The 14,946-nt window shown below is 42.7% G+C and overlaps 1 protein-coding gene across 9 annotated transcripts in view; it reads right to left on the reverse strand.

Moving 5' to 3' along the window:
* TDRD12 (tudor domain containing 12) overlaps window positions 1-14,946 on the reverse strand; it is a 72,850-nt gene that overhangs the window by 16,025 nt on the left and 41,879 nt on the right. For all 9 annotated transcript variants that reach the window (XM_072967273.1, XM_072967267.1, XM_072967268.1 and 6 more), the window contains 12 exons: window positions 14,364-14,444; window positions 12,970-13,030; window positions 12,508-12,615; window positions 10,221-10,406; window positions 8,458-8,614; window positions 7,834-7,961; window positions 6,211-6,402; window positions 5,846-5,974; window positions 4,822-4,939; window positions 4,072-4,211; window positions 3,717-3,937; window positions 1,360-1,459 (listed from right to left, as the gene is read on the reverse strand). In XM_072967273.1, coding sequence (XP_072823374.1) covers window positions 1,360-1,459; window positions 3,717-3,937; window positions 4,072-4,211; window positions 4,822-4,939; window positions 5,846-5,974; window positions 6,211-6,402; window positions 7,834-7,961; window positions 8,458-8,614; window positions 10,221-10,406; window positions 12,508-12,615; window positions 12,970-13,030; window positions 14,364-14,444 — 1,621 coding nt within the window. The remainder of the gene's footprint in view (window positions 1-1,359; window positions 1,460-3,716; window positions 3,938-4,071; window positions 4,212-4,821; window positions 4,940-5,845; window positions 5,975-6,210; window positions 6,403-7,833; window positions 7,962-8,457; window positions 8,615-10,220; window positions 10,407-12,507; window positions 12,616-12,969; window positions 13,031-14,363; window positions 14,445-14,946) is intronic.

The following is a 14,946-nucleotide window of genomic DNA, read 5'->3' on the forward strand; positions in this document are numbered from 1 at the left end:
AGAGCCCGGGAATCGCACAAGTCTCAGAAACTGCCTCTCCACATTTTTTTTTTAATGAAACATGGAAACAACAGAAACGGAAACTCTGTGAGATTAGAAAAGTTACCCTGCCCCACACCTCCTCTTAAATTTAAGGAAAAGGAATTTTATCTAAAAATGAGTAAGAGCGAAGCATCAAGGTCAAATTCTACATTAAGCTATAAAAATAAAAAAGAGAAGGAGAATGACAGCCGCTACAGACAATGGAAGCACCAGAAAGATGCGGCCACAAAACTAGCTGCCTTGTAGCCTGTTAATTAAGAAAATGACGTATGATTTAAAAGAACAACATAAATCAGAATTTTTAAATGCAGAAATTAGGTAAAAGAACTTGGGAAAGAATCAGAAATTGAAAAATAATTTTGCTAGCAAAAACTGTATTGTGTTGAATGGTGCTCCCTTTTACCCCAAAGAAAACTATGTCTCTGTGCTAGCTCCCAGGATCTGTGACTGTGACCTCTTGCAGATGTAACTAAGTATCTCAGGATGGGGAGATCACTCTGGATTATCTGGGCGGGCTCCCTGTGGAAATGGCAGGGAGAGAGAGGGGAGGGGAGCGTGAGGATGCAGGAAGGGGCTGGAGTGATGGGGCTTCACGCTAAGACAGGCCACGGAGCGCCTGGAGCCGAGGGAAGGAGGCGGCGGCAGGGAGAGGACTGTCCTCCAGAGTCCTCGGAGGGAGCACAGCCCTGCTGACACTGGGCTTTCGGACTCTGGCTTCCAGGACTGTGAGAGAATCAGTGTGTGTTGGTTTTAAGTCACCCAGGCTGTGGCATCTGTACAACAGCCCCAGGACCCCTGTACAGCGCAGCCACACAAGAAGGGGCACAAGCACGAATGAACATAACAGGGAAAGGGCAGCTGAAAGCAGAACACTCAAGCCCGAAAGGAAAGGAACAGAGCAATAAAAAAATTCCAAGGGAAGTGGCAAATGCTTAGCACTGAGACCGACAGCAATTCCAACTGCAGCTCATAATCTCCCCCAAAGGAATGACCATGAATGTTATGAGGAGATTCGTGTAATCACTGTCTTATTTTAACAGTTCCCAAAGGGAAACGACTTTCTTTCTCAAAATAGAACTTTAAAAAATCTCTCAGTTGTTTAAGGAGTTTATTTTCTCAATTTGATCTTGGTTTTCTAAACAAGCTGGCACCTTAGAATAAGGCACATCCTATGAACTTGTGTCTATTGCCAGATTAATGGTGGTACATTAATACTGTCATAATGACATTCTATTAAATTCTACCACTTAAAAAATGAAAAACTTTCATTAACAATGACATTAATCTTTGGACAAAGGGGCCTTTAACAGAACTTACTTTTATGTATCCAAACACTGGAAGAGCTTGGTTGGATAATTTCCTTGGCATGTCTGCTTCGGGATTAACATGGTGTCGATCAGGACAGATCCTTTCGTTCCTGAAAAAAAAGGAACAAGATTTTAAAATCAGAAAAAAAATTTTTTTGAACATAGATTTTAAAGTATTCTTCAGGAAAATTAATCTATAATCAAAATCAGAGAATCTGTATTTCAAATGCTTTCAAGTTAAGTAACTATTTAAAATCCCTTAGATGACACTAACCATGTGTGAATAAGAGGAAAGGGGTCCTAAAATTTGACACTGTGTAAACTTAAAGGACAAAGTTACTGCATTATTTCTCTAGACATTCTTAAATGCAGTATGTAAATGAACACAAAGGATTTCCCAAATAAAGATTTTGAATCAGAAACACATCACCATAACCCACAACAGAGGCCAATTAACCTCTAAACCAGGAGCCATTCTGTAACCCAAACTGCGAAACAGTTAAAGCTTCAGTTTTAAAGGTCCGTATTTTACTTAAAGGCATAGTGGAAATTGCTGCTGATAACCTATTTAATGTACCATAGTTTAAAATAGTTAATGTCAACAGTTATCTTAAAATTAAGCTCAAACCAGTAGACATCTATCAGACATCTCCTACCCAGTCCCAGCGGTATACCCATCAAGTAGAGTGATCGTGTCTGGATCCCCGAGAAGGCGTGTGACTGTTACAATATCCATGTCTCCCAAATTGATTCACAGAATCAATGCAGTTGTTATTAAAATTCCAGCAATGTTTTTGAAGAAACTGATAAGCCTATTGTAAAATGAATATGGAGATGCAGTAGATTCAAAATAGCCGAAACAATCACAAAGAAGAGCAGAGGTGGAGGACTTACGTACCACTTCCCAAGACTCACTACCCACTACTGTACTTAAGAACGTGTAGTGCTGGCGAGAGAACAGACAAACAGACCAGTGTGACAGAGAGAGTCCACAGACAGACATGTACTGTCATCTGGTTACGTCAAAGGCACCAACTCCATTTGAACACAATGATGTTTTAAATAAAGAATGCTGGAGCACGAGATTATTCATATAGAAAGAAGTAAACCTTGCCCCACATCAAACACTGTATACAAACATTAAGTCCATATAGATTATATGTATAATCTAAATGTAAAATGCAAATAGCTAAATGTAAAAGCTAACTCGATAAAGCCTCTAGAAGAAAATACAGAAGAATGTCTTCATGACCTGGAGATAGACAAGGATGCTTGGAAACAGCGACCGTAAAACACGTCACCAAAATTAAAAACGTCTGTTCAGTGGAAGACTCTTAACAGAGTAAAAAGGCAAACCACGGGCTGGGAGAAGATATTCTCAACGCACTTATATCTAGAAGAGACAAATCACTCCTACAAACCAAGACACAACCCATTTTAAAAATGCGCAGAAGACCTGAACGGGCACTTCACAGAGGACGGTCCAGTGTCCCACGACCATATCAAAAGACATTCAGCATCATTAATCACCAGGGAAGCACAAATGAAAACCACAACGGCTTCCTCCCACGCTGTCATGGATCCTGAGTGTTGGTGAGGATGCGGGGCCATTCAGACTCTCTCACACACTACTGAGGGGTCGTGAAGTGGCCAGCCCTCCGGCAAAGCTAAACACACGTCTAGCCCACGACCCGGCAATCCCATTCCAAAGTAAATACCCAAGAGAAATGAGTGCGTATTTGTGCAAAAGCCACGTACAAGAACCCACGGCAGCTTTGTACGAAACTCACCTCACAGGCCCATCAACAGGCGTGTGGATACACACCTTGAGACATATTCACACAATGGAATTCTGAGCCACAAGATAAATAAATGAATAAATCAAACACCAACATGTACAACAACATGGATGAACGCCACAGACAGTAGGCTGAATGTACTGCAACTGCATTTATATAAAGTTCAAAAACAAGCAAAATCAGTTCTTGTTGATAGACATCATGAGGGTGGTTACTTCTGGAGGAAGGGAAAATTGGGAAGGGCAGGAGGGGTCTCTGAGGGGCTCCCGCAGAACCCGGTGGAGGTTTACACGGCTGCATACGTATGGAACAAGCACCAAGCTGTCAATTTATCACCTGTGCATTTTCCTGTATGCTGTATTTCAATTAAAAAAAAAAGATGACTTGGGAGGGAGGGTACAGCTCAATGGTAGAGTGTGTGCTTAGAATGCACGAGGTCCTGGGAAACAAAAAGAAAGAAAGAGGGAGGGAGGGAAGGAGGGAGGGAGGAAGGAATAAATCTAGTTATCTCCCCCTCCAAAAAAAAAAACACCACATTAAAAAGATTTTCAAAAGATGACTGGCTTACTTGCAAAAACCAAAAGCCTTAAGATACGGACAAAGAGGCCTTCTGGCTTTTTTATCTTCTTTGGCTTCCAGAATCCCCGCAGTAAACTCATACAGCTCTGAAGGGATCTTGGCATCTGCTCGCTCCAAGTAGTGCAGGACACCAACTGTGTGGCATGCGTTTCTCTCCGTCAGCAGCAAGACAGATTTGGTTTTTTTATCTCCCTGTTCTGCAGGAGAACCCTTAAAAACGGGGGTAAATAAAGAAAATGGATCATCCATCCCACTCTAAACAATGAAACTTTGTCGACTCTGAATTTGTCACGACGTGGAAAATGACAATGGAATGTTAAAAGGTAATAAAAAATCAATCAAACCTGTTCCGTTAAACTCTGAAAATGATCGGACATGCAATACAGGCGTCCACCAAAAATTCTGGGCGAGGAAGGAAAGCTGAAGTGGATCACACAGGTGGCATCAGTGATGGCCAGAAGTGGTACACAGTCATCTGTTAAGGCTGGAGGAAAGGATTCCGACAATTTCCAACGGGGCTGGAGTCTTACCGCACGTGTTTTACAGAGCAATTCCAGGAGCCACATCTCAACACATTTCTGTATTGCATTTTGCTTGTTAGATGCAAAGAAACTTCTTTCCCATTTTTCTCTTTCACAAAATTCCAAAGCCCAATAGTTAAACTCCAGAGAAAAGTGGTCCCCTTTTTAACTTGAAAAAATGCCTCTATTACAAATCAAGGCTGTCCATGTGGTTTTCACTTATTTTACACATTTTGACTTTTATATTTCCAATATTAAATCTAACAATCACTTAGGACAAGTTTCATCATAGGCATACATATATATGTGACAGTGGTCCTTAAGCTGGAACTCCAGGGAGCACGTCTACGCTAAGGGTTCTGCCTACTGCCCTGAGACCCGGCAGACACCTGGATCCACCTCAACGTCAGAATCTCAGTTGAGGTGAACTTCCACTTTGAAATTAACTTTACTAATAGATTCTCAATAAATCTGGGAAATGGTGAGAAATTTGGAGAGGGGATAAGAAAATGAAGACATTAATTCCTACTAGCTCAGCCTTCTCAAAATACAAGTAGAAATTAAGACACTTACCTAACACAATGTGAGAGCCATAACTTAACTTCTTCTTCCACTGTTCTAAAACACTTTTAAAATTAAAAGCCATTTCTTTATGCATCTTCAAGCAAAATATGGAACTGCTCTCTACTACCTAAAGACGAAGCCAAAGAGGCCGGTTCACACTCAGGAACACATTGCTTGGAGACAATTTTCCATCAATACTTATCAATATAAACCATTTAAAATTATCTGTGAGGGTATTACCACTAACTCTCAGATTGAGATGATTGCAAATTTAAATAAATGTATTTTCAAAATTCTATAGTTGAAATCTAAAAACTTGCTCCAGTGAAACAAACATTCTTTTGCTAAAACCGTTTTCCTTCCTTTTACAATAACGGGTACATACATATATGTACACATATATATGCCTGCCTGTATACACGCTTACCTACACAGGTGTCTGCAGGCATATGTACGTGTATACACCACATGTATGGCACCACTGTCAAAAGAGTGGCTTTTTCAGTACACCTGCTAGTTTATTACTGCGGAAAGTTGGATGCACAACCGTGCCTTTTATTTTGTACCTGGCCTCCTTTCTCCGTGCTAGTATTAATTTATACACAATTAGATTAAATACACCTTTAAACAATTCATTTGGCTTTTCTGGCTACATGATGATCTATTTTAGTGTTACTGTCTCTATTTTCTTCAACAGAAGTACGGTACAGAAGATGTTGCCACTTCTTCATGAATCGACTTCTCTTAATGCTCCAGCAGGACAAGGTATAAAGCACTGTTCCCCTAGGGGACCGCTCTCCTGGAGGCAGAGGCTGGCCCCACCCACCCACCTGGTCCCTCCTCTCAGCTAGGCCCCCCGCTGTCCCTTGTCACTGCCACCACTACTCTGTGCCATAGCCCGTTCTGACGGATGCTGAACTCATACAAGTTTATTTCCCTGTCAAATATTTAACTACCCTGGTAACTCTCTAATGATAAGATTCCACATAGTTTACACAAACAATAAGAATGTTTTATGTGTGGAAGGGCTCACCTTACACACTACTTCTGTTTCAGCTACAGAACAGGTGAAGATCAAGGTCTTTTGTGCCTGACTTGGAATGAAATCAAGAGTTTGGAGCAAAGTAGAGGTTTTTTCACATTCCAGGCAAAGGTGTACTACCTGGCAATAAAATGTAGTCACAGTGTGATTTTTTAAAAATGTTCAATGTGCCCCAGTTTTACTTTTCATAGGTAAGTCATAATTTTAATAGAAGATAAGGTACAGGAAACCAATATAAATACACAATTACATATCTGCGTATGACATTAACACTATATCCTTTTAATATGAGGCCATGAACAAAGGTCACGGGCTCGTGTTCCTCAGCCCCCGCCGCCCATGCCCACTCCCACCACCTGCTGCACATTGCCGTAGAGGGCAGCCTCCTCCATGGCCGTGATCACGACGTAGGGGTCATTCATGAACTCTCTGATTAACTGCTCTGTATGTCGATCCCAGTGAACTCCAACTGCAACAATCTGATGTGGAGCAGACTCCCTTTCTTCAACGTCAATATTTTTTTTGAAGTTATCTAATATAGCAAACATCTGAAAAATTAGTACAATTAATTTCATTTTTATTTCAAAGAAGACTAGTAATCAGCTGGACAGAACATAAAAGGTAAAGAATGTATGCTTTCTGTTCTCAGAATGGGGAAGGAAGGCCTTTAAACATAAAGGCAAAGGAATAACTAAAAAGGAAAAAATGTTAAGTACAGACAAAATGAAAACAAACAACATCTGGGTAAGTATGTGTACAACAGATAACAAAGGATTAACATCCTTATCTAAAAACTTCTACAAACCAATGAGAAAAAGACGATCCCAGAGAAAGAAAATCAGCCAGGGAAATGAACGAACAGCTCACAGAGGAACGGGCACAAGCGGTCAGTATGAGTTAATGCTCAGTTCAACATAGTAATCAAGGAAACAGAGATTAAGCAAATCAGATGCCATGTTTAAATCCTAGCCTGGAAAAGAAAGCTGGACTAAGGCCCCCTACTGCCAGGGGTGCTCAGAGGGTGGCCTGGTAGCCCATGGCTTAAGGGAGTGCCCATCAGTCTATGCTTTCAGAAAGGCCACTGCACAAGACACTGGTTCCAGATATTACTTTTGCAAATAAGAACTGAGACTATCGAGGAGCTCAGAAGCTCTGCACAGGCCCACAGTGTCAGTAAGCAACAAGGCTGGGACGTGAACCTGGGGCTATCACTGCTCCCAAATGGATGCTGTGGGCCATTATGTTACACTGTTTCCAACAAATGCCTTAGAAGAATTCATAGCCATTGATCCATTGATCCCCTTCCTAGGAATTTATTCTAAGAAAAACATGTACAAAAAAGATGTGTTTCTTGAGACACACACATATACATACAAATGATGCTAAATGTCCAAATATAAGACAATTATAAAATAAATTATGCTATGCCCATAGGATTCACTACTACATGGCTGGTAACAATCGTGCTGGAGAACCATTAGTAGCAACACTCAAAATGCTATTTACTGAAAAACGCAAGTTGCAAACTAACACATAAAATAACTTCCTGACATTATTAATTATATGTATCAACAGACACAGGAATTACAAAAAAGAAAATATTCTAAAATAGTAACAGTGAAAATAAAACAAAATAGTAACAGTGTAAGATCACGGATGACGGGGGTTTTTCAAGTGGTGTTCTCTATTTCTCAAATTTTCTAAAATAAAAATGATTGTTTCCATAACCAGAAAAATATTAAGAATTTTAGAAAATCTTCCTAGGAAAAGAATTTTTGCTCTTCAAAGAGAACTTTAACGTTGGGAAGAAAATTCAGAGAAATGTTCTTTCTTCTTAATTATAGAAGTTAAAGGGAAAAATTTTCAGATTTACCGGCTTCTTCCCAACTCGACAAATTTCCTACTTCCTAAAAGCAGCGAAGATTTTAGTTATGCATATATATGAGTGGTAACAACATCTCAGTGAATGCCATACTCACTTGCTCGTTGGCTTCAGAGAACAGTACTTCCACCTCATCCAAAACGAGGTGACAGAGTCTAAGGAATAGCAAGCTTTGATACTGGAGAAGCCTCAGGAGGCTGTGGGGTGTAGTAATAATCACATCGCCTACATTTGAAAAGAAAAAGCAATTAACATTTTAGGTTTCCCACAGGTTTTCCTAACATTGCCTTTGCTAAGGTTCCGCAGACTTTCTGGAAATGCCTTCTAACGAAATAAAAACCTGTTTTTCTTGCTCGGGTGGGTGAGACAGGAGGCCTGCCCGGGCTAACCCTGTCACTGTCTGATTGAACACCTGGGCTCCCACAAGAATTTCAGGTTCTGAAAGGCAGGGGGGCAGTTTTAGTCAACATCTAACAAACAGAAGGTCTGTAAGTGAATAAATAGTTGATAAATAAATAGACAGTTTTTTCAGTGAAACAGATGTGAGCCAAGACCAAAGCTTCACCACCCTCAGGGATCGGGGACTTGGTAAGTGAGGTCTGGACTAGTGACGGCTGGCTGATCGCACACGGGCCCTGTGTCGGCGGCAGCTCCAGGCCTGCCTGAGCGGGGCCCACGGTGTCCTCCAGGGGAAACCAAACACCCTGGAAAGAGTGCTTACACCCCCTTGGAAGCTTCAGATTTTTGGCTTCGTCTTTGTGGAGTCCGACTGTCAGCAACATAGGATGCAGCGGCCTGGAGGACGTGCCGTAGTCTCCCAGTAATGCAAAAATAAACTGGGCCTTTTTCCAGCCAGGGCACACGATGATTGCCAGAGGCTGCAAAGACACACAAATTCACGTAATTCTGGACAAAAGTTAGGAAGCAAAGACAGTATATGCACAGCACACACGAATATCTCCTCGCGCGCAGGAATCACCATGCACATTTTTGCTAACATCACTGTCATACAGGTCAGGGTGGGTCAGTGGAATGGATGTAGGCACGCTGGCTCGCATTTTGCTAGGACGAGTTTAACAACGCACAAGTATTAAGTCATTTAGTCCTTAGAGTTCCCTTATAGAGTGAGGCTGATTACCACCTCATTTCATAGATGAGGAACCTAAAGCACAGAGAGGTGAAGTCAGTTGCTCAAGGCTGCACAGCTATGTCTGGTAGCAACAGGATTTACAGCCAGGTAATCTGGCTCCAGAGCACCTACTCCCAAGCACAAGGATGAACTAACAGCCTCCTAAAAGGGGACTTTAAAAAGGTTAACCTCTCTTCCTTAGGAGATGAGGGTTCCTATTGCACCACCTGCACCCTGCTCTCCACTATCCCACGCGTATCACCTGAAGGTGCACTGCCTGCCCAACACCTTCCTGGACACCCGGCCTCAATTAACTCAAGACAAGAACGAGTCTCCTCTTTCTTTGATGCAGATCCAGGCAACTACCAGCTTCCAGGGCTCACACCTAAATGCAGGTTGATTGCGGAGAATCAGAAAAAGCAAGATGGACACAAGGGGCAAAACCCAGACATCCCCTTCTGGCACCGCCAGGGTTCTACCTCAGCACAAGCTGCAGCTCACCAGCAGCGGTCAGCTGCTAACTTACTGAGCAACAGAAATGAATCCATCATAACACAGCCGATGCAGATTTCCAGAGGGAACTCATTAAACTACATGGCATAATTAGAAAAATAAACCAGTATCTTTCCTAAAATGAAATTCTAAGTTTCTTTTAGTACTTCCATTTTTCACCTAATAACGAGTGGCAGAACCATCTGTATGTAGTGTATTTTTCTAGATAAGCCCGAGACAAGGGTCTCACACACGAGTTCACACGTGAGTTCACCTAGCAGCCGAAACCCAGCAAAGCAGACGTCACTCCCCCATCACCATTTGATCCTCACACCCAGTTTCTCTCCTTTCCATCATCCTTCTCAGCTATTTTCCAATTCTTACATGTGGGAAGAATAAAGCAGGATTATAAAACAGTGTGGGGTGCTGTGAAAATAATTTATAGAGGACAAGATGGCAAAAAACTGAAATTCAAATCCCATTTCTTGTTACACTCGTCAGCTTTTAAGAACTTTTACCAGTGACTTCTCATGAGCTTAACGCTCTCATCTATAAAACACTGAAAACAATACTGTGGCCTGACCATCTTAAAGGGCTGCCATGACAATCAGATGAATTCAATCAATGAAATAATTCTATAAACTGTATATTCATCCCCCAAAAGCCAGGATTCTCCTGTCCCAGCCGATGGCCCGTAACTAGGGGCTTTCGATAAAAACCAGCGACTGTGTTAAGAGTTTCTCACAGGACAATTTCTGCCCTGCCAGTTTTAATGTAACGTATGCTTTACCAAAGGTTAGGTGTCAGATATAAAGTAAAAATGTAATCCATTTTATTGCAAAACAAAATTGTCTTCAACTTACTCCGTTTCTGCTTGGTAATGACTTGTAGCAGGCCCCAGTTTGCAAAATTGTAAGCAATGGTGGAAGGTACAACAGAGGATCATTTCCACAGTGAGAAACGACCACCACATCACAGCCACGTGCTATGGGAGGCCAAGAGTAAGACTCAGTGTGGCTGGGTCCCGGAAACTTATTCCTTTGAAGAGCCTACAAAACAGCAATGACAACCAAAACCACAATAAAGCACAGAAAACCAACAAACGCCTGCTCAGCGTTCGCTTGACCCCAGTGATGAGTACACACTGCTCAGTCTGGTATTTCCCAAGACCTAACTTAAATCCCCCTGAATCTTTTCTAGCACCGGACTCCTGCTCAAAGGCTCTTGCTTTTCTGGGCTTCAAACTAAAAGGATCTAACAAGCAGCCTGCTGATGGACCAGGTGCTTAAAGCTCACCAGAGCAAGGATGCGGCTTCTCCTCTTCCTTCTGATAATCCGCTGGTGCATCAGCTCCACTCATAAAGCTTTTTAAAAATCTGCCTTTGTTTGCTTATTTTTCTATGTAATTTGTCACCGAAACCTCCCAAATGCTCCACAGAGGAGAGCTGTCCATCCTCACTAGCTTCCAAAGGGCTGGAGCCATCAGCACCGTTATCTCTGGGGAGGCCCTGGACCCCAGCTGCCATCCTGGGATCCTCCTCCATCACCATTTTCTCTGCAACTTTCTCGGTTTACTTCCTTGGTTTGGTGGAGAACAAGTTTTGGCAGCTTCTTGACAAAAGGGTACAGAGGAAAAAAAAAAACTGAGACTACAGCATGTCCGAAAATGTTTCCGCTCTACCCTCACACGTCACTAATGGTCTGAGTTTAGACCCCTATGTTGAAAATAACTTATCACCAGAATTTCGGAGTCAGGGTTTCTCTGGCAAACTGTGGAGAAGCTTGAAGTCATTCTGATTCCTGACCCCGCTGCGGGACCAGTTTCTTCTTTCTGGAAGCTTTCATGCTCCCAGAATCCCAAGTTTTAGATGCTTCACAGCAACACGTCTATTCACTCGTGCTCCTTCCTCCGTTGTGCTGGATCTGTGGTCGGCAAACTCTTCTAATTTTACAAAGTCATATCCACTAAGTCTAGGAAGTGTTCACGTGTTATTCTTCTCAGAATTTTCTGCCCTCTTTCGTTATTCTTTCTGGAAATCCCATTGAGACGTGAGACCTCAAACTGACCCTCAAATTCTCCCCCCCACCCCATTTCCATCTCTTTGTCTTTTTGTTCTACTTTCTGATAGTTAGCTTCTATCTTACCTCTCACATCTAATGTTTTTTATTCCTATAGCATTTTGAATTTCTAACAACCCTTTTTCTGGCCGTTCCTTTTTTACAGGACCTTGTTATTATTGCTAAATCCATGCAGTATCTTCTCTTATCTCTGAGGATATTTGTTTTCTTTCGCTCCTTACATTGTTTCTTTCAGAGTTTGTTCCGGTCTTTGTTTTTTTTTAAGGGGAAGGTTTTCTTCCAGTGTGCAACAGTCCCTGACGTCTGTTCACATTGAGGAGGACCCTAAAAGCGGTCTAGACCTGTAGGCAGAGCAAAGCTCACTACCACGTGAGAGTCACATCACTGCAGGAAAACAGGCGGCAAGCAGGCATTTTTATTTGCTGGGAGGATTCAAAACAGCATCACCTGAAAGTCATCCTCCAGGGCAATTCAGTTTCTCCAAACAGAGCCCCCAGCCTCCTTTCTGAGAAACTGGCTGTGGATGTGCAGGAAGCAGGCTGAGCAAGGTCCCACCCCTCCGCACATCACTCCTCCCTCAATGTGGTCAGCCATCTCGGATGCCCGCTTCCATCTTCTAAGAGCCTGCAGGAATTTCTTGTCCACTAAAGACTCTGCGCTCATTCTATTCATCCTTGTGGTTTTATTTTCCTTTATTAAAAAATACTTTTTTTATATCAAGAGGTAAGTAGATCTAAGTGAAACCACAGGGCTATAATAAAGCAATTTTGAAAAGAATGCTAAGTACACTCCAACTGCCCTGACAATTTGCTCTTCTTTCTAAGCCCTCTTCCAGAGGCACACCAGAAAACCCACTGCAGGAAAGCACTTAGGTTTCTCTGCAAAAGAATTACACACTTATAAGAGGTTAACCTGGACTTACGAATAAATGAGGAATTAACAACACAAGCTTAAAAGAGAACTCCAAAAGCAAAGAAATTATACAAATGTAACCTCAGAACCGTTTATTAAAATCTTTCTACGTTAAGACAGGTCAGCACTCCTCCACGAGTGTGGTCTGAGCACCTTCACCTTTCTCAGGTCTGCGGAGAGTGGCGCCGTGTCAATGGATAAGCAGGGCTCGATCTTGTTCCGCAGCACCACCAAGGGCTGCCGGGAGCCCGACTTCAGCTTCTGCAACTAAGATCGCAGGCGTTAGACACCTCTGCCCTGCAGTGTTAGCACAGCACACCAAGAGCCATATGGAGGTTTGATACAAGAAGATACAAGAGCTTGATTCCAAGGTAAAAACCTAGGTTTATATGATTATCAAAGAAACCACCAAAGCTACCAAAATGAAAGGAAGAGCATCCATCACCCAAATAGAAGAAGGGCAACGTCTCTAAAGCCATTAATTCACTAGATAATTTCCAGAAGGATGGCATCAGGAAAAGTCCTCCACGTAAGAAATTTCTCATCTAGTGGGAGGAAGGTGAGGGGTTTAAAGAGTAAACAGTTCTCTTTCTTTTTTGGGGGGAGAGGGAGCTACAATACCTGCTGAAGATCAGAGATTCCATCAGCTCTCAAAGGATCAGGATTTAGAAACTGCAATAATCTGTAAAATAGTTAAAAGGATAATTGGACTTTTGAAAAAAACGGTTTATTTTAATTCTTCCTTGACAGAGGCAAAATGAAGTATCTCTCCCAAGGCATGGCTGCGACATTACTGCTCGATTTGTTTAGCCTTGTCTATTGCAGCACAAGGACTGTGGTGGTCTTGCCAGTCCCGTGCTGCCCCTTCCCCCTCTGAGCCCGAGCTGTGGACAGAGCATCGCCAATCCCAGGACCACCTGCTCTGGACAAGGAGAAAGGCTGCATGATCACGAGGTCATCTCAACGTTTCTTCAAACAAACTCATTGTCTCCTTCCTTTTCTGCTGTTTAATTCTGAACACCTTCCAGGTTCCCTGGAACCCACAGAATGATACAGTAACTGATGTTGCTTAATCAGGGAGTTCGAAGTCAAGGGTATTTAGCTGAAAGAAATGAGCTGCATGGATAATGCAAGGTCTTTTGCTCCTAGGAAAATAACCTCTTGTAGTACCACAACTTTCAGGTACTAGGGGGACGGATGCCCAGGGAGGAGGATGTCAACTCTGGTGCATTAACAGCCACCCCTAGACCCATGGGCTCCATGGCAGCATTCAGAGCCCTCAGCCCTGGACATGGTAAGGAGCTCCTGCTGGGGGAGAGGATGGCACTGGGCCACAGAGTGGCTGCAAGGTTAATACCACCTCCCCAGTCATTCCAGGCCAGCTGGTGGATACCTAAACCACTAATGAACCGTCTTAAACACACTGTCACTCTGTGGCTTCTGAGCAGCCGTAGTTACTTGGAATGTAACAGTGTTTTTAGGCTGGAAGGGTAAGAAATCATAAAAACTGGTAAGAAAATATTTTGTGTATTAAGCAAGTATAAATTGAAGTTATCACCCTATTATTAATAACCTGTAAGTGAATACTTTGTGAATCTGGCAGGGCAAAACAAAACAAAAATCCCCCACTTTCACACTGCAAATAATTAGTTTCTCCAGCAGGAGGCAGACCTATTTAACATCGGAAACTGGGAAGCAAGCTAGCACCAGCCCATATAAAACCAACAGCCTCAAAAGATCGACTGTATCTAATTTGTTTCATAAAACTGCTCAGGTCACCAAGAGAAGCGGGAGGGGGAGGAAGACTGTTTACAGCGGAACAAGCTTCAAACAGGAAAATCAGTGAATGGAAAAGAAAAAGCTTCAAAGCCTACAGAAGACACTGTGTATGAATATATTTACTTTATGGGAATGCAGGTTTGAAATTAATAATAAAGTCATACATAAATTCTTCCTGCTTATAATTTTATTACAATTATTTCAATAGAACATTTAGGCCAAGAAAAACCCCATACTTCACACAGCCATTCTTCTCATTGTGCTCCCTCTTCTCAGCCAGCCTCAGCGGCTTCGCAGGTGGCTTCTGGCAGGAAGCGCTAGAAGGAAATCAAAAACCACTTATTAAAGCCTTTAGAGCCCATTTACCCCAAATCCTGAAAATATGTTTACTTCCTGGGAGAAAATTTAAGAAGTACCACTGAGGAACAAGTTGATTAACTGAAGCACATTTTGCGAGAAGTGAAGCGGAGCCCAAGTATGAAAACCGTTCCGCAGGTCCTGGTGCTGCCAAGAGGAAACAAGCCCACTACAGCCTCCCCCTACGAGCAACGCAGGACGAGGAACAAAACTACAGGGAGAGAAGTCAAAGACCGAAAGACCAGAACCGTGGAGCGTTTCCTGGCTGCCACCGCCTTCTATTTCTCGGTGTTGACCTGAGGGTGGCCCGAGTCGCAAATCTGTGTAGCAAATGTAGACGTCAAAACCCCACAGTCGCTGCTGCCCTTAGTATCTGCAGGGGATTGGTCCCAGGAGCCCCTTGGGTACCAAAATCCGAGGATGCCCCAGTCCTTTGGTAACACAAAAGAACAGCTCTGACTC

The sequence above is a fragment of the Vicugna pacos genome, chromosome 9 (genome assembly GCF_048564905.1).
Source record: "Vicugna pacos chromosome 9, VicPac4, whole genome shotgun sequence".
Lineage (NCBI taxonomy): Eukaryota > Metazoa > Chordata > Mammalia > Artiodactyla > Camelidae > Vicugna > Vicugna pacos.